Below are 18,684 nucleotides of genomic sequence, written 5' to 3'. Positions count from 1 at the left end.
AAATTCCTTACTGTCTACTCTTGTCCTAATCATATACAAAACTTTATATTGGTTATGTTGTGGAACCAAAAGCTGTTGCAAGTACAGAAACAACGAGGTGTCCAGTGGCACCTTAAAGACGGTTTATTTGGCATAAGCTTTCGTGGGTTAAAAAAACCACTTCAGATGCATGTTAGGTATAGAGCTACTCAGAGTTGTCCTATTGATTGTGTGTTTGTAAGTTTGGGCCTTAATGAAAATACAAAAGTTTTTACTCAGCCACCATGTGTGTACATAAACTACCCTGGCGTGGTAAGAAGGGCAGCATCATGAAAGGACCAGAACGGGCCCTGAGGTCACCTGTAGCGGGGGTAGAGTTGACAGAGCTAGGTGTTATGCTTTATTTGTATCAAGACTTGTGACTAGACATTTGCCAATTCATCAAAATTGAAATCCATGTCCAACAAACTTCTGTAGGAAGCCTGCCTGGCTTCTTGACAATTTGCTCACCTGCCCACCACCTTAACAGCCTGCCAAGGGGGAGCGCAGCATTTGGGAGCCTGCAGTCCCCAGCTTTAGTGTAGTCTACCACGTACCCTGCCTGTGAGTCAGAACTTCCACAGCCCCCAGTCCAATTAGGAGAGTTAATGTTTTGATTTTTGTTCTGAAATTGAACAATGACAAACCTTTGAAATCTGAAAATCCTCTGAAAGTTACCTTGCTTTACTTGATACTAGTGTTACAAGCACAAATTCAGTACTAGACCTTAAAGATACAACACACTTTCCAAACACTATTAAAAATATTTATACAAGTTTATTAAACATTCTTATCACCACTTTTCAAGTTTAAAAAAATCCTGCTATAACAAGTGTTTTGTTTAAATACTTACTAATACAGAACAAGACTAAATACTTCTCACTGCTCAGGCTACAGTGCAGAACAAGGAAAAGCTTGAAATATTAACTTAAACCCAGTAACAACTTAGGGGGGCTCCAGCCAATTCCTGAATGATTTATAGACAGTAGAAATATACAACCCAGAGTCACCTTCCAACAGAGGTCTCTGAACTCAAAGACTGACTAGTAAACAGGGCTAATTTTTTCTTTTACACCAAGATTTGGTTCAATGACACCTGCAGGAAGGCAACCTACTTCCATTAACATACATTTCTCATTAAAGATACTTCACAACTGTTAACCTGCTTCTGAACAGTCCGTGGTCTAGAGCAGGACCCCTTTCAAAGTTATTTAACTGTTTTAGCAACATTTAAGAGCATCACATTGAGCTTAAGTACAGAGAAGGTAACATACTTATGAAACAGACTCCTATCATGTTTAAAAAGTTAAGTGCATTAAACAGCCATCTCCATTTTAATAGCTGGATGTGGGTTATAGTCTTCAATCTGAAAGTCATCTGCTTTGAAGTCACTGATGTTTTCAATTTTACGAAGAATTCTGAGTTTTGGGAAAGGTCGTGGTTCCCTCTGAAGCTGAAATTAAAGAGAGTTTGACTTACATTTGTACAAGATTAGCGCTCAAAAGTAAAACAGTGCACAGTGAAAATTGATTACTTAGACAGCTCTTTTGGTTAGGTAGACCTCACCTTCCATAACATTCTCTGTCCTATCATAGTATGTAGATATTTGTGAAGAAGGTGGAAAGATTGATATGAAGTGAACAAGTCTGTGTCAGAGACCAAAAAAAAGTACAGTAGAGCCTTATTCAGAAGAATACCCACTAAGAATTACTGGTTTGCAAATTGACTATATAATGCATCAAAGTGCATTTTATTCGTTTAGTCAGTTATAGTTTTGTTTTGATAAGACAAGTATAAGGACACTAATATTTTGTAACAATAATGATAGAGATTAGAGTACAAATTCTTGCATCTTTGACTTGCAGAGAGATGTACACTAACTTGGACCAAAAGAGTGGTTAATTCGATCAAAATTCTACAGTGTTTTCACTTGTAACCAGCGTTGAACATAGGTAAAGGGTAGTATTGGAGAAGAAATCAGAGGATCAGCAATGCAAATTAACATAGTATTTACAATGAAAGTACTAGATCTAAAAACGCAGGATTACCATCAGTTGTTCAACCAGCTGTGGTAGATCTATATCAAAAAGATAGCCAGGCTCCAGTCACCATGGATACTTACTTGAATTTTCAAAGGTTCAACATGATTCAGATATATATGAGCATCTCCTAGTGTGTGTATGAATTCACCAGGCTGAAGAAAAAGAGGAAAAAAATAAAGTCTTCACCCAAACAGGGTAGCACATTTCAGAACTGTATGACATTGCAATGCTTGTGCCAGAGGTTCCCAGCACCGCTGTTGCTGAAGCATAGCTCCTGCAACAGATTGTCTCGATAAGCTGTTTTCTGACAAGTTCAAATATTGTCTTTCCCTAAAGTAACCGATCATTATTTTAAGCTACTCTAAGCAACTCATTAAAAGGAGTTCCTTGCAGGATCACATGAAACCAGTGCACCATGATCTATCCTGACAAATTGAAGCCCTAAGGGTATGTCTACACTAAATCTGGGAGTCTGCCTCTCAACCCAGGTAGACAGACTCTCACGAGCATGCTAAAACTAGCAGAATGATTATTGTGGAAAAGACAGTGGCTCCGGCTAGCCACCCGAGCTCAGATGGGCTTGGACTCGGGCAGCTAGCTGGAGCCACCACCCATGCTACAATGCTATTTTTAGTGCACTAGCTTGAGCAGAGATGGCACATGTCTGTCCACCCACACTGGGAGGCATGTTCCCAGCAGCAATGTAGACATATCCAAAATAGCTTTGAACCTGCCTAGCTGAGAAACATGCCTCACTGTTGCCACAGTTATGGTATGCAGAAGCACTTGAAAGCCAGTCTTCTTGGTTTAAAACAGAGCTGCTAGCGGGATGTTTTCTGTAATGAGCCCTGAACTTTGGAATTCTCTTCCCAGCCTCTTGATCTGAAATAGCCCACATCTGTTGGCCTTCATGGCATGCTACAAATTGCAGCTATCCTCACATTTGGAAAAGGGCTGGTATTTTTTCTAACTGGGAAAGTTGACAGGTTGGTTTGTCTGCATTAACATTTCTTTCACTTATGGCAAAGGTATCTAGCGCCCTGGCTTAAGTCACACAAAATGCTTATCATTGCCTGACAATTTACCATCATCATTGGTTTACGTCTAGTGCTTAGAGTTTACTGCTCCTGCAAGTATCTGCACTATTTTGCTGCAGTATTCTTAGCCATAGCATGTGATGAAATACTGGATCATAAAAGCAGAGCTATTTACTTAATTTGTCTGTAGTGTTATTGCAATATTTAATGTTATGCAAAAATTCACAAGTCTTATATGAGTTTATGTTCTTTACTGCAGATCTCTCCCACAAAAAGTGTTTTGCTTTAAGAGGAGATGTAATAGTTAAATGAAGTTGTGGAGGAGACATCAAACTTCATTTACTTTAATTGCCTTTGATATAAAACTTACACTAAGTCCTTACTTATTATAAAGCATGATTTTCTCCACTCACCCATTTTATCTCCTCTCCTCAGTGCTAAAAATGGAAGCAGCAACTCCTGATCATAGCACCAGGAGGGGGGTCAAAATCTCACAGAATCTTTAAGAAGTGAGGAAGTCAGCTTTTAGAAGATAAATTTAAAAACATAACAGTCTTTCTAACAAATCTCTGCTCTACTAAGTCACAAGAATGCAGCTATCTTTGGTGAAAGACAACAGATGGCTAACAGAAAAGAGCAGTACTACACAACCATTTACAGTCAGAAGTGAAAAATATCCAATTGAAACCATAGCAGTAATTTAGGTAGGCAGATCACAATATGCAAATTGGAATCTAACAGCAACCATAGAGTTAATTCTCTGTCTAGTCCAATAAAAAAAAAAAAGCTATGATATTTCTAATGGCTGGAAGTTGGTAGTACCTTGAAGATAGCTGTTTCAGTAGCACAAAAAGACACCCTATGGCATTTTTCATTGTCACCAGAAGGAAATGTGCTCAACTCAGATTTTTGGTAGATAAACTGGTGAAATAAGCCAGGATACATCTTAATTTTGACAATTTTTTTCCACAAGATTTGGAGATTCTTTGATATAAGTGATCACTATGAGATTTATAGAGTTCTTATAGTGCAGGCCACCCCACTAACACATACATAAATACAATTCATCTACAGAGCCCGTTCCTGTACATATCTAAACTTTTGAAAGTTGTGTTCATTCCAATTCTTCCTACATAAATGTTTAATGTTTTAGTCCTCTGTTCAAACTATAAATATCTAAGCAAAAGGATACCATACCTTCAGGCCTGTGACATGGGCAATCATATATGTGAGCAGTGAATAACTGGCGATATTGAAAGGCACCCCCAGTCCCATGTCTCCAGATCTCTGATACAACTGGCAAGACAGTTCACCATTTAGAACATAAAACTGGCACAGAGCGTGGCATGGAGGCAAAGCCATTAGTGAAATATCTAAGGAGATGCAAAACAGGAAGAGGGGGAGGGGGGGAAAAACAGTATTAAGACCATGAAAGAGCAGAAAAAAATATACATATGTATATAGAAATAAATATGCATAAATACATCAAATAGCAATATTGAACCACATATTGTAGTTCTATTGCTTTTACTATTAATATTTTTTAAATCCTGCTATTACCACTACCAGATATTAATTGCTTGTTTATGTAACTGCTATTGTTAATAGTAACTCGTTGGTGGACAGAGGAAAATCACATCTAGAAATTCCACTGGAAAAAAGGTTTTAGGCCCTCATACTGCAAAGACTTATGCACATGCTTAATTTTACTCACATAATTAGTCCTATTGATCTTATGAGATTATTCTCATGAGTAAAATTAAGCACGTGTCAAGTGTTTGCAGCATTCAGGGCTTTAGTCATTCAGCCTATGTTTTCCTTCTTAAACAAGTTCCTGCCTCTAATTTTTATTCTTTGTATTGCAATAGCACCTCAGAATCCATCATGGACCAGCACTGCACAGATGGGGGCGGGGGGGGGGAGGGAAAGACATCCACTGCCTCAGAGAGTATAAGACAAAAAGTAACAGGTGGACAGAGACAAACAAGGGAGCACATGGGAACAATGAGACAATACTGATCAGCATGATAAGCAGCAGTCAGAGCACTCCTGCCACCTGCTGTAAATTTATTGGCCCAATTATTACCCTAATTGTGAGCTTACATGTGAAGTGAAAGTTCATAAAAATGTTTATGAAATCGATTACAACAAATGTTGATGAGAAAAGATGCAAAAGGAAGACAGAAAGACAATTAGTCCAAACAAAGAGGCCTACTGATATAACTCAAGGACTGTGTTAACCTCATGCCTGGTAAACAAGAAGAGTGTGGGACTGGAAATCAGTGGGTCAAAATTTTCGTGTTGGAAATCAGTCCCAACTGGTGGACAAAATAATGAGGGGATGGGCTATTGCACCCATCACTCCCCCTTTGGGGTCCTTAGGAAAATAAAATAAAATAATGAAGATGATGATAATAATAATAAAGAACAAGGGGATGACTATGACTTGGGAAAAATCCAAACCGATGGCTGACTGAAAGATAGAAGAAGAAGAAGAAGAAAGGAGCGAGCTTTATGATCATGTCCACCCCCACCCCCGTTGTCACTTTCGGACCCCAGTATTTACTGTAACACCATTGGGTCTTCATTATTCTGATCCTCAAGAGTGTCCTGACCAGACCACACCAGAGAGTGGGAGCCAGATGACATCGCCACCTCCACTTGGACATGCGTGTGTGTGTACGCATAAGAGAGAGAGAGACACACATTTTCCTTTTTCCTTCTCCAATGTATTTCTTTTCTTTCCTTATCCGTTTCTTTTTTTCTTCTGTCTAATAAGACTCTGGTTTCACTGGCCAAAACTGCATATTTTGCAACACTGCTGTAAGCCTGTGACCAGAGAGGCAGCTAAAAGCAATCACCTAAACAGCTTGATCCTGGAATAAATTTGTCAGGTCTTGGAATGGTTGATAAGACCATGTGCTGTGCCTTTCTCCAGCAGCGAACTTGCAAGTAAAAGTCAACACCAGAGACAGAACTCCATTTTCTATCCTTGTTGTTCTTTTCTCTCCCCTCTTGAGCGTTTGTCTTGTTTTCTAGGAAACAGGATTGGACTTCACCAACAACAGCTCCAGCCCGTCTCAACTAACTTCTTCTCTTCCTTCCCCCCCACCCCCCCAAAAAAAGACGGTTATCACCATCAAAGAGGCTGTTAGAAGGAAAACCCTCGTGTTTAACAGCTCTCTCCAGCTAAAGGGACAGGAAACAAGGGATGTTGTTAAAATGGAAGCCTTATTTACTACTTTACATTTCAAATGCTTTAATTATTTTTCCCTCTTTTCTGTATCTTTAATTAAAAGGTTAAAAAGATTTTTAATGGTGTGTTTGCCTTGATACAAGCAAGCTGCAATCTCTGTATACCAAACCTCTTTAAAACTGTTTAAGGTTGAACAGTTTCAGGGTCATGTTAACACTACTAGCTCTTTGGGCCCATTTATTCCATCTAAATCAGTAGTTCTCAAACTTTTGTACTGGTGACCCCTTTCACATAGCAAGCCTCTGAGTGCGACCCTCCCCCTTATAAATTAAAATCACTTTTTAAAAAATATATTTAACTCCATTATAAATGCTGGATGCAAAGCGTGGTTTGGGGTGGAGGCTGACAGCTCGCGACCCCCTGAGGGGTCCTGACCCCCAGTTTGAGAATCCCTGATCTAAATACAATATGCCGACTTCTTCTCACATTTGTGTAGACATCACAGCAAAGGAGAGTTGTAAGGAGGAATTTAAAGGAGGACAATGAAGTGGTTTTGTGGATGTTTATGTGCAGCTCTTCCTATGCGCGAGAGGCAGAATGGAAGAAAGCATGAAGGTACTTTTTAGAAAACTGAACAAGTGGGTGATAAAGGCGGATGTCACTGGCAAGGTGGAGGTGGGAGTCAACATCTTGGCAGGGTATGAGAGATGATAGGTAGCATGAGGATAGGCTGTGAAGGGCCCTGACGGTAAAGGCAAGTAGATTATGTTTGAGGCGATGGAGAAAGAAGGGATGCAAAAGAGGGTGATATGGTCAAACAAACTAGGACAATGATCTTTGCTGAAGTATTTTGAATGGCTATAAGCGGGGTGAGACTGTATTTGTCAAGGTCAGAGAAGAAAATGTTGCAGGAGTCAAAATCATGGGAGACTAGATGCATGAACTGTGTGGACAGAGAAGGAAGATGTACAGGCGGAAGGATCAACAAGATTTAGACCAGCAGGGCCCAAACTTACTGGTTCATGTACCACCTTCTTTAAAAAAGGCTGTGAAGTGAACTGATGGAATATATGATGCACCACAGTTAGGGAAACCGTGATTTAGACACAGCCTGAATGTTAGAATCTAGAGAAATGGTCAAGTTAAAGATGCCAAGTGACAGAGAAGATAATGGTGTCCACTGACTGAGAAAAAAGGGAAGAATTGCGGGGGGAAGATTAAGAACCCTGTTTCGGCTTTGTTGATCTTAAACTGATATCTGGACATCATAGATTCATAGACTCTAGGACTGGAAGGGACCTCGAGAGGTCATCGAGTCCAGTCCCCTGCCCTCATGGCAGGACCAAATACTGTCTAGACCATCCCTGATAGACATTTATCTAACCTACTCTTAAATATCTCCAAAGATGGAGATTCCACAACCTCCCTAGGCAGTTTATTCCAATGTTTAACCACCCTGACAGTTAGGAACTTTTTCCTAATGTCCAACCTAAACCTCCCTTGCTACAGTTTAAGCCCAGGTGTCACACTCCTTTGACCTGCCTGATCCCTATTAACCTTCCACCTACCATACAGTTGCCCTTTAATGGGAACCTTTCCCCAGCATGCCTTTTTGGAAACTGTCTCTTTAACTATAGCAGGAAAAACAGCTAAAATGATCATTTTGAGCTTGTTGGCATCTCCCGCTCTTCTAGCTGGCGAGTACCTTTAATTCCTAAAGTTCTTAAACAGGCTCCTATCTTCAGAAAAGATTCTAACAACAACGAAAAAGAGCACTGTATTTTTTTAAGTTTTGTTCTCTTCTTCCCTCCCTTCCCAAGTTTTAGTATAATCCTATAATTTAATACAAAGTAAAAAAAACCAGCTGCTTGATTATATTTTTCAATTCTGAGCTTTCTTAAAAAACAAGTTAAAAAAACATTTATTATCTGCAAAGCGTCTTTGAATAGCGACTGTATATAGAGGGCAGTGATAATCATGTATTTCCATTTGTGCTAAGACAAAAAAGGTTTGAAATCATACAGGATGTTTTGGGGCCTGAATATCCTCTCACATCAGTGAGAATCATGAGAAACAGGAGAATCCAGGTTATAATTCACCCAACCATTTATAGAACATGAAATCACATAACAGTTGTGTAAGCTCACCTTTTCTTGCAACAAAAATGTAACCACCACCAGAGCTGGCTGTAGACACAGGATCTGGTAATTATGCAAGCTTTCAGGACTAAATGAGCACCAATGAAATAGCTTAGCATGCAACTTGGTAAGGTGCAACTACATTCACTTCACACACACACACTTCTGTACCTTTGGGATTCCAAGCACACATGATGATTCTTCTGTCATCTGGATTGTTTTTGATTGTGTCGATTACATTCTGCAGCTGGTCCACTCCTTGGCCTGAGTAATCTGAAGAAAGTTACCAAACAAGATTTAAATAAGGGTATGTCTACACTACAAAATTAGGTCGATTTTATAGAAGTCGATCTTTAGAAAGCGATTTTATACAGTCAATTGTGTATGTCCCCACTAAGCGCATTAAGTCGGCGGAGTGCGTCCTCAGTACCATGGCTAGCATTGACTCACAGAGCGGTGCACTGTGGGTAGCTATCCCACAGTCCCTGCAGTCTCCGCTGCCCATTGGAATTCTGGGTCAAGCTCCCAGTGCCTGATGGGGCAAAAACATTGTCGCGGGTGGTTTTGGGTACATGTCATCAGTCTCCCCTCCCTCCCTCCGTGAAAGCAACAGCAGACAATCATTTCGTGCCTTTTTTCCTGGGTTACCCATGCAGATGCCATAGCATGGCAAGCATGGAGCCTGCTCAGCTCACCGCTGCTGTTGAGAGCATAGTAAACACCTCGCGCATTATCCTGCAGTATGTGCAGAACCTGGCTAGGAGCCACCAGCACGAGGACGATTGTGAGGAGGACATGGACACACATGTTCCTGAAAGCACGGGATGTGGCAATTGGGACATCATGGCAGCAGTGGGGCAGGTTGATACAATGGAACGCCGATTCTGGGCCCGGCAAACAAGCACAGACTGGTGGGACCGCATAGTGTTGTGGGTATGAGATGATTCCCAGTGGCTGCGAAACTTTCGTATGCGTAAGACCACTTTCCTAGAACTTGGTGAGTTGCTTTCCCCCGCCCTCAAGCGCAGGAATACCAAGATGAGAGCTGCCCTGACAGTTGAGAAGCAAGTAGCGATAGCCCTGTGGAAGCTTGCAATGCCTGACTGCTATCGGTCAGTCAGGAATCAATTTGGCGTGGGCAAATCTACTGTGGGGGCTGCTGTGATCCAAGTAGCCAAGGCAATCACTAACCTTCTACTAGCAAGGGTAGTGACTCTGGGATATGTGCAGGTCATAGTGGATGGCTTTGCTGCAATGGGGTTCCCTAACTGTGGTGGGGCGATAGACGGAATGCATATCCTTATCTTGGCACTGGACCACCTTGGCAGCCAGTACGTAAACTGCAAGGGGTACTTCTCAATGGTGCTGCAAGTACTGGTGAATCACAAGGGACGTTTCACCAACATCAACATGGGATGGCCGGGAAAGGTGCATGACGCTCGCATCTTTAGGAACTCTAGGCTGTTTGAACAGCTGCAAGAAGGGACTTACTTCCCAGACCAGAAAGTTACCGTTGGGGATGTTGAAATGCCAATAGTTATCCTTGGAGACCCAGCCTACCCCTTGCTCCTATGGCTCACGAAGCCATACAGAGGCAGCCTGGACAGTAGTAAGGAGCAGTTCAACTATAGGCTGAGCAAGTGCAAAATGGTGGTAGAATGTGCCTTTGGATGTTTGAAAGCTCGCTGGTGCTGTTTGCTGACTAGGTCAGACCTCAGCGCAACCAATATTCCCATTGTTATTGCTGCTTGCTGTGTGCTCCATAATATCTGTGAGAGTAAGGGGGAGACGTTTATGGCGGGGTGGGAGGTTGAGGCAAATCGCCTGACCACCAATTTTGAGCAGCCAGACACCAGGGCGATTAGAAGAGCACAGCTAGGCATGCTGCGCATCTGAGAGGCTTTGAAAACCAGTTTCATGACTGGCCAGGCTACCGTGTGAGCGTTGTGTGTGTTTCTTCTTGATGCAAACCCGCCCCCTTTGTTGATTTTAATTCCCTGTAAGCCAACCACCCTCCCCATTTTGATCACAGCTGACAAAGGAAATAAAGTCACTATTGTTTTGAAACCATGCATTCTTTCTTTATTAATTAAAAAAAATTGAGATAACTGACAAGGTAGCCCGGGTGGGGGAGTAGGGGAGGACAAGGCCACATCGCTTATTGTAGACACACTACAAATCAAAACTGTTTGAATGACAGCCTTCTGTTGCTTGGGCCATCCTCTGGAGTGGAGTGTCTGGGTACCCGGAGCATTCCCCTCACTCCCGCGTTCTTGGGGGTCTGGGTGAGGAGGATATGGAACTTGGGGAGGAGGGCAGGCAGTTATACAGTGGATGCAGTGGCGGTCTGTGCTCTTGTTGCTTTTCCTGCAGCTCCACCAGACGCCTGAGCATGTCCATTTGCTCCCCCATTAGCCTCGGTATCGCCTCCTACCTCTTCTCATCATGCTCACTGTATGCTTTCCTGGCCTCTGTCACTGTATGTCTCCAGGCATTCAGCTGTGCCCTACCAGTGCAGGAGAACTGCATGAGCTTGGAAAACATATCATTACGAGTGCGGGTTTTTTTGCCTTCTAATCTGTGATAACCTCTGGGATGGAGCTGATAGGAGGAGCGTAGAAATATTTGCACCTGCGGGGGGATAAAAAGGGAGAGTAGAATTTAAGAAGATACATTTCTGAGAACAAAAGGGAGACTCTTTCACAGTGAATCAAGCAATTCACAGCAGACAGCACATGTGCTTTAGGTACAAGGTCGCATTTTGCCTTTTGTATTGAGCGCCTGCCGGTATGGTGACACATCACACACGACTGGGCAACAGAATTCGGTTTCCAAGCAGCTACGGTAAGCCAAAGGGTACACGAGGTTGGCGTCTTCTGCCTTCATAACATGTGTGAATGGTTTCAAACTGCAGTGCCCTCCTTTCCCATAGCAAGCAATGCCGGTTGGGTTTGCCATTTAAAAGGAGGGGCTGCGGTTTTCAGGTGGATGTGCAGCACACCCCTCCCCCCACCCCACCGCATGGCTATTCTCTGGGATGATCCCTTCACCCCTCCCCCTACCGCATAGCTATTCTCAGGGATGATCCCTTTTAGCCAAGCGCAAACAGCCCAGCATGAACGGGGTCCTTTTACTGTTCCCTTACAAAAATTCCCCTATTTCAACCAGGTGACCATGAATGATATCACTCTCCTGAGGCTAACACAGAAAGATATAGACCGAATGTTGCTTGAATACGACCAAAACCCAGGACCATTCGCTGCCATGCTTTGTGCTGCAATGATTCCAGACTACTTGTTACTGGCTTGGCGTGGTAAAGTGTCCTACCACGGAGGACAAAATAAGGCAACCCTCCCCGGAAGCCTTCTGCAAAGGCTTCCAGAGTACCTCCAGGAGAGCTTCATGGAGATGTCCCTGGAGGATTCCCACCCCATCCCCAGACACATTAACAGACTTTTCCAGTAGCTGTATTGGCCGCTACCGCATCCCAAGTCTTCAGGGCAAATCAAACATTATACACAATTGCTTTTAAACCCTGTAGTGCAGTTACAAATGTGCACTCACCAGAGGTGCCTTCTCCAGCTTCAGGGTCTGGGAACCCGCCTTGGGAGGGTATTGGCTCCAGGGTGATGAAAAGGTCCTGGCTGACAGGGAGAACAGATTCTCCGCTTGCCTGCTGCGGATTCTCCTCCTCCTCTTCCTCATCCACAAAATCCTCCTCCTTCTTGCGTGAGACTCCCCCCTTGCAGGTGTCCACGGACAGTGGTGGGGTAGTGGTAGGGTTCCCGCCCTAGAATGCCATGCAGCTGATCATAGAAGCAGCATGTATGGGGCTCTGACCCGGAGCAACCGTTTGCCTCCTTTGTCTTTTGGAAAGCTTGCCTGAGCTCCTTAACTTTCACACAGCACTGCTGTGTGTCCCTGTTGTAGCCTCTGTCCATCATGCCCTGTGCGATTTTGGTATATATATTAGCATTTCTTCTTTTTGATCAGAGTTTTGCCTGCACAAATTCTTCTCCCCATACAGCAATCAGATCCAGTGTCTCCCGTTCACTCCATGCTGGAGCTCGTTTGCGATTCTGGGGGGACTGCATGGTCACCTGTGCTGCTGAGCGCGCCACGCTGACCAAACAGGAAATGAAATTCAAAATTTCCCTGGGCTTTTCCTGTGAACCTGGCTCGTGCATCGGAGTTGAAAGTGCTGTCCAGAGTGGTCACATTGGAGCACTCTGGGATAGCTCCCGGAGGCCAATAGTGTCAATTTGCGTCCGCACTACCCCAAATTGACTCAGCAAGGTCGATTTTAGTGCTACCCCTTCGCCGGGGAGGAGTACAGCAGTTGATTTTAAGAGCCCTTTAGGTCGATGGAACGGGGTTGGTTGTGTAGATGCATTGCTTATAAAATCGACCTAACATGGCTAAATTCGACCTAACCTCATAGTGTAGACCAGGGCTAAGTCAGACAGCCTAAGGTTGTTTTGACAATAGCTTAGAGCTGCCCCAAAAAATACTTTTGAAAGCCAAGCCCACCCCCTTCAGGAAAATTACACTAATTGTGCCCTCTTCTGATCCCACCTTGGGTTGTTAAAGGCTTACACCTTAATACATTTTCTGAGCCTTTCCCCTCTCTCTTCTGAGTAGTCCTTTGGGGGCCCCAGATGAGTGCTCCAAGCTTTGGGAAAGGGTGGTATCGCCATCCCCTCTTTTCTTGCATGCTTTGAGAAGTGAAATAGTTATTGTTGACACTTAAAGCATCATCACTGGCATCGGGGTTAGTACCCACTGAAATGGGGTCATACATACCTCAGAGCTATTCTTTCAGTTTCTCTACAAACTCACGTAAGTGTCTGCATCCTTACACCCCAAGGCCAGATCTACATTTAAAACGTACATGAACATAGTTACGAAACTCAGAGGTGTGAAAAATCCACACCCCTTGAGTGCTGTAACTATGCAAACCTAACCCCCAGAGTAGACACAGTTAGATTGATGAAAGAATGCTTCTGTTGACCTAGCTATCATCGCTTGGGGAGATGGAGTTCCTACAGCAATGGAAAACCCCGTTCCATCGCTGTAGTCTGCAGCCACACTTTGCGGCTACAGTGGCATAGCTACAGCACTGTTGCTATGCTGCTATAGTGCCCACAGTGTAGACACGGCCCATGTTTGAACATTTTCTTCTCAAGCACAGCAGCTAAAACTTTAAATGAAAGCTGAGACCTTGGAGAATAATTGAGAGGTCTGTCTGTATATCTGACAGTGGGCCTTAGAGTCTTCAGAGTTTAAATAGAGTGGAACTAACATGCTATTTTTATCACCCTTAATGTTCTGTGTTTGAGAATGCACAAAAGCCAGATTTCAATGGGGAACAAGATGCTACAAACTATTAGTTCATATCATGACAACTGTTAAACCTCCTCAATTAAATAAATTTCTGTATCATTTTAAACAAAGGCTTAGCTTTACATGGGAAATCAAAGGTACCTTAACCCAAGAGAAATTTGAAGAACAAATAAAATATGAGGCCAGGGGGCCATAAACCAATTTTGGTTACTTGGTGCTGATCATTTGTATTTTTACTGGCCTGCTATCCAACAGACTGACTACCTGCCTTTTCTTTGTCCTATACCAACATATGAATATGTGGAGATTGTTCTGGTATAACAGTGCTCTCTCTTTAAAAAAGAAATTATGCCCAGGTTGATAGTGTGAAGTACTGTAGTTCTTCTTTACATTTTTACTTGCCTTTTTAGATGGAGAAAATACTTTTTGATGGTTGAATAAAACATTAGTTTACCACCCCCAACATCATTCTGAAAGCTAAGCGTGGGAGAGTCATGATTTTCCAATGATACTTTCTGTAAACAGCACAAATTAATGTGCTAATTATACAAATTAATAATAGCAGCTCTCTGAAATGAGTGATTTTAGTGTAGTTAAAAAAAAAAAAGGGGGGGGTCTTGTTACAATTGGCACCTTTGCTGGCAGCCTCAGCAGAGAGGCAAAGAACTAAATGGGTATGGAAACCAAAATATCCTCCCACCTGCAGGTGATCATACCAGCACATTAGCAGAACAGTGTACTGCCTATGATTCACCTGTTCTACAAATATGCAGTATTGCAGGCAGTAGCCTATTTCATAATGGTAGGCTTTCCAAAAAGCTCAGTATAACCTCCCAAAAAGATCTACTTACTCTGGCTCTCAGTTTCCATTATAAATGTCCTCGTTATAATCTTTCTATACCTCCATAACCTCCTGAAAGTGAGGTACCACAGTAATCCTGTCAGTCTCACTAAGCACTGAAGATAAAATCTCTAGTTTTCCCCTGTTGAAGTTATCTACTTTCCTCACCTGTATTCATATCTTTGTATTCAGCTCCAAAGTGTCTCCACTGGAAACCATACACTGGTCCCAAATCCCCTTCTGTTCTGTCAGTGAAACCTTGTTTATCCAAGAAGTCACGTGATCCATTGGCATCCCAAATCTTCACTCCTTTTGCAGAGAGCTCTTTAGCATTTGTTGAACCCTATATGGTGAAAGAAATACAAAAGCAATTCTACCTGCCCAGATAAAGAGCTAGACTTTAAATGGTGGTCCTAAATTATACTATAGTCTGGGGATTAAGCCTCAGGATCTGGCTCCTGTACGTGCACACACAATAAAACTACGTTATAAACAATATATTACTGAGACTTGAATTATACTGCTCTAGTCATCTAATTAATTCATCTCTAGCCTTGTATACTGTAGGCCAATGGAGGTTCAAGGTTAAATGTGATTGCATACAGTTGCTTGTGCACAGGCACTTCAGCAAACAAGGTTTTACTTTTTGATTGATATAACAACAACAAAAACAACTTGTTCCATGTCTGTACAATTCTGCTACTCCTGATGCACCTGCTGTCAGCCTTTGTGAACTGGCTTACAAGTCATTTTGGGAGAAAAAGATTATGCAGTCCCTTCTCTCTTCCTCACTTTTTCTGTTTTCTTGAAGCTTAAATTACATGCTCCTGAAAGATGCCAATTAGAAATAGCCTGAAGTTCTGTTTAGTCACTGAGCAGATGGTAGGCTCCCATATTCTACTCTGCCACTTTGTATAAAAACTAGAGATGAGAGTAAGAAAACAAATCCCCTGAGTTTAAAATAGCACTGAAAGCGAATAGAGACTTAAATATTCTCTGCTACCAAAACACGTCTACAGTCTCAGAGTATAGCACTGTGCTGGTTGACATTTGAAAGGTTCTATCACTTACAGTTGAAAAGATAAGCCTTCATTTTCTTTTCTTTTTTAAATGTTCTTCAATAAACTGATATCTGGATAAATTGATTTTTCAAGTCCCGATGTACCAGCATTTAATCAAATGCTACTCATAACCGCATCAGGGAACATCTATAGGGCAACACACCATCTTAGCACTTGTCTACACAAGTTTTACCAGTATAAGCTATGCTTGTTAGAGGTGTGATTGTCTATTAGAAGTGTGTGGGGGTTGTTGTTTTTTTGCCAACAGTTGTATTGGTAAAAAGCCTAGGATAGATGCAGTTATACCATAGAATATCAGGGTTGGAAGGGACCTCAGGAGGTCATCTAGTCCAACCCCCTGCTCAAAGGACCAAGCCCCAGACAGATTTTTGACCCAGATCCCCCTCAAGGACTGAACTCACAATCCTGGGTTTAGCAGGCCAATGCTCAAACCACTGAGCTATCCCTACCACTCACCCAGTGCCTTATACTGGAGTATCTCATTTTGGTTACAGAACAGGAATAAGCTATACCAGTATAAAAGCATTCACACAGGGTTTTCCTATTTTAACTACAGCGGTATAGTTTAAGGAGCAAAACTTTCTTGTGTACACAAGTCCTTCATCACTTCACAATATTTCACTAAAAAGAAGCAAGGTAAGATTTAACCAACATTCCCACCAGATTGTACTAGCGCCTTAACCAAAATTAATAAAATGTTTTGAAGATAATGGACTTATTTATAAGTTGGAAAAATACTATAATGTCATAACTTGTTTATTCCCTGTATAAATGGAAACCTCTGTAAGTTCTTCAAATACACTAGTACATAGTATGATATATCCTATAGACAGCACTATCAATGCACATAACTACATTTAAACAACCATGCATCATACCTTGATAAACCATAGCAGCTCTTCCAGCACTCCCTTCCAGAACACTCGTTTTGTCGTCAACAAAGGAAACTGATCTGAAAAAGAGTTTTAAAGTGTCAAAACAGCAACGTCAATTCTCACTCATCAAATATCACGGATTGCTTTTCACTTATAAATACCAAAAGTGTTAAAGCTTAGATATTGATCTGTTGTGCATTATGTACTATCACAATAAGAGCCTAGTTTATTGGAGCACTCGTTTAGAACTTAGTACAGCACTGTAATAGTCAGCAAAGCATGCAGTGATGAGTGTAAATTCTACTACTGCTTTGCTAGGGCAAGGAACACAGGCACCCAACCTTATTCCTAAAAAATGGTCTTTGGGGCCAAGTACATTGCCAGATAAAGACAGAGATTAATTAGAAATGTATCATTCATAAAACTCAACCATGGGGTGCAATTAAGAGCCTATGGCAAGGTAAAATATGCATACATGCAGCTGAATTCAGAGGCTCAAGATAAAGTTCTGGTCAAGCCTACTTTACTAACAGGGAGGTGAATCAGACCTAGGATACTTGACAGACAGGGTGTTGGTAAAACTGTTACAGGAGGTTGGCCTGGATCAGGCCTATCCTCTTCTCTTGTTTTTTCTCCATAAGACAACTATGGGGGACAGATGCAAGGGGACTCAGCCATCCCCCACCTAGGGCAATAAAAAAAAGGAGAGGCGCAGATGGGTTTAGGGACCTTATCTGTAAGGAAGTAAGGCAACTGGAGGCTCTTCCCTGTAGGTGGGAGTTACACCTGCCCATATCTGGATTACCCCCACACAATCCCTGCCTATAAAGATGGGGTCTAGACCAGAGCACAGTTCAGCAGTGGCAGCAGAGGAAAGGGCCAGGGCACAATGGCCTCCCCTTCCCTGCAAGAAGGGTAGAGGCTGTCACCCAGAAGAAACAGGAGGGGGTTGAACACCACTCCCTCAGATGTCCATGACAAGTGTGTGGGGGGGGGGGAAGAGTGGTGCAGCCAAGAGTGGGGCAAACAGCAATGGGGGTGGGGAGTCTGAGGGCAAGAGGAGATGGATGTTGGCAGCCAGCTCAGGGGGGATGTGAAGCGCTTGGCAGGTCTGCCAGTCACCAGGCCGGGGGGCAGCTGGTGGGATGTGGCGAGGGACCGGAGGTCTGAGGAGGGGGAGCTATGGGGAGGGGCAGAAGGGGAGGGGGCCCAAAGGAGGGGGAGGCTGCGGGGAGCGGGCCGGGTCGGCGCAGTCACCTCTCAGGCTGTACCGCGCCTGCAGCCCGAACGCGGAGATGGTGCCGGTCCCGGTCCGATCCTCCTTCCGGTGGCCGCGCTGCAGGATGTGCTCGACCTGCCCCAGGTACTGCAGCTCCCCGTGCGGCGAGGGCGCCGGGCGCTGCTGCTCGGGCGCGGCGGGCATGGCGGGGCTGCGCGGGACGCGGCGGGACTGGCCGGAGCTGGCTGGCGCTCCGGACCCGCTCTTCGAATTGGCGCCAGCCCCGGCTCGCCAGGCGCCAGCCAATCGTAGGGCCGGGCGCGCGCGGGAGGAGCCTTGGGGGCCCGCCCCGGTCCTGTCTCGTGTCTGCCCGCGCGGCCCCCTTCCCCGCCCCGCCTGCCCAGCTGAGGAGGCGCCGCGCGCCTTCCTCGTGTCCCAGTGTGGGCAGGGCTGGGACCCCCCACCATGGCCGTGAGGAAAGGGGCTTGGCTGCCTGGCCACAGCGCGGGCCCTGGGGCGGGGCACCGAGCTGACACCTGCCCGCGCAGACACCAGGGCTGCACCCGCCGCTTGTCTCTCGCAGGGCCCTGCTCCCTGCCAGCGGGCCGGGGAAGTCTCTGCGGGGGGGTCAGAGCAGATCATCATCATCATCATGGGCCTTCCCCACTTTAAAATCTGTGATTGTACCTGGCGCAGGGCAGCCAAGCAGCCCAGGAAAAGGGGGGACTCCAGGAGTGGGTTTCTTCTTGGACCCAGCCCTAGGGATGGGGGGGGGGGGAAGTGTCCTTTCTCTCTCTCTCTCTCTCTCTCTCTCTGTAAGTACTTTGTGAAACAAAAAGAAGCCTATTTAGATTCAATTCTTCCTCTAGAACTGGAGTTGATAATGGCCTATG

At 43.9% G+C, this 18,684-nt stretch overlaps 1 protein-coding gene across 1 annotated transcript; it reads right to left on the bottom strand.

The window, feature by feature from the left end:
* Nucleotides 1-1,333: 1,333 nt before the first annotated feature.
* Nucleotides 1,334-18,442, bottom strand: TYMS (thymidylate synthetase). The gene is made up of 7 exons (XM_065398319.1): nt 17,830-18,442; nt 16,576-16,649; nt 14,784-14,958; nt 8,603-8,704; nt 4,295-4,470; nt 2,141-2,212; nt 1,334-1,471 (listed from the first exon to the last, which is right to left on the bottom strand). The coding sequence occupies exons 1-7, from the start codon at nt 18,440-18,442 to the stop codon at nt 1,334-1,336; spliced, it is 1,350 nt and encodes a 449-aa protein (XP_065254391.1).
* Nucleotides 18,443-18,684: the final 242 nt, after the last annotated feature.

This window comes from Emys orbicularis, chromosome 2 (genome assembly GCF_028017835.1).
Source record: "Emys orbicularis isolate rEmyOrb1 chromosome 2, rEmyOrb1.hap1, whole genome shotgun sequence".
Classification (NCBI taxonomy): domain Eukaryota; kingdom Metazoa; phylum Chordata; order Testudines; family Emydidae; genus Emys; species Emys orbicularis.
Note: the sequence above shows the minus strand (reverse complement) of the source record. Positions and strands in the feature narration are given on the sequence as shown.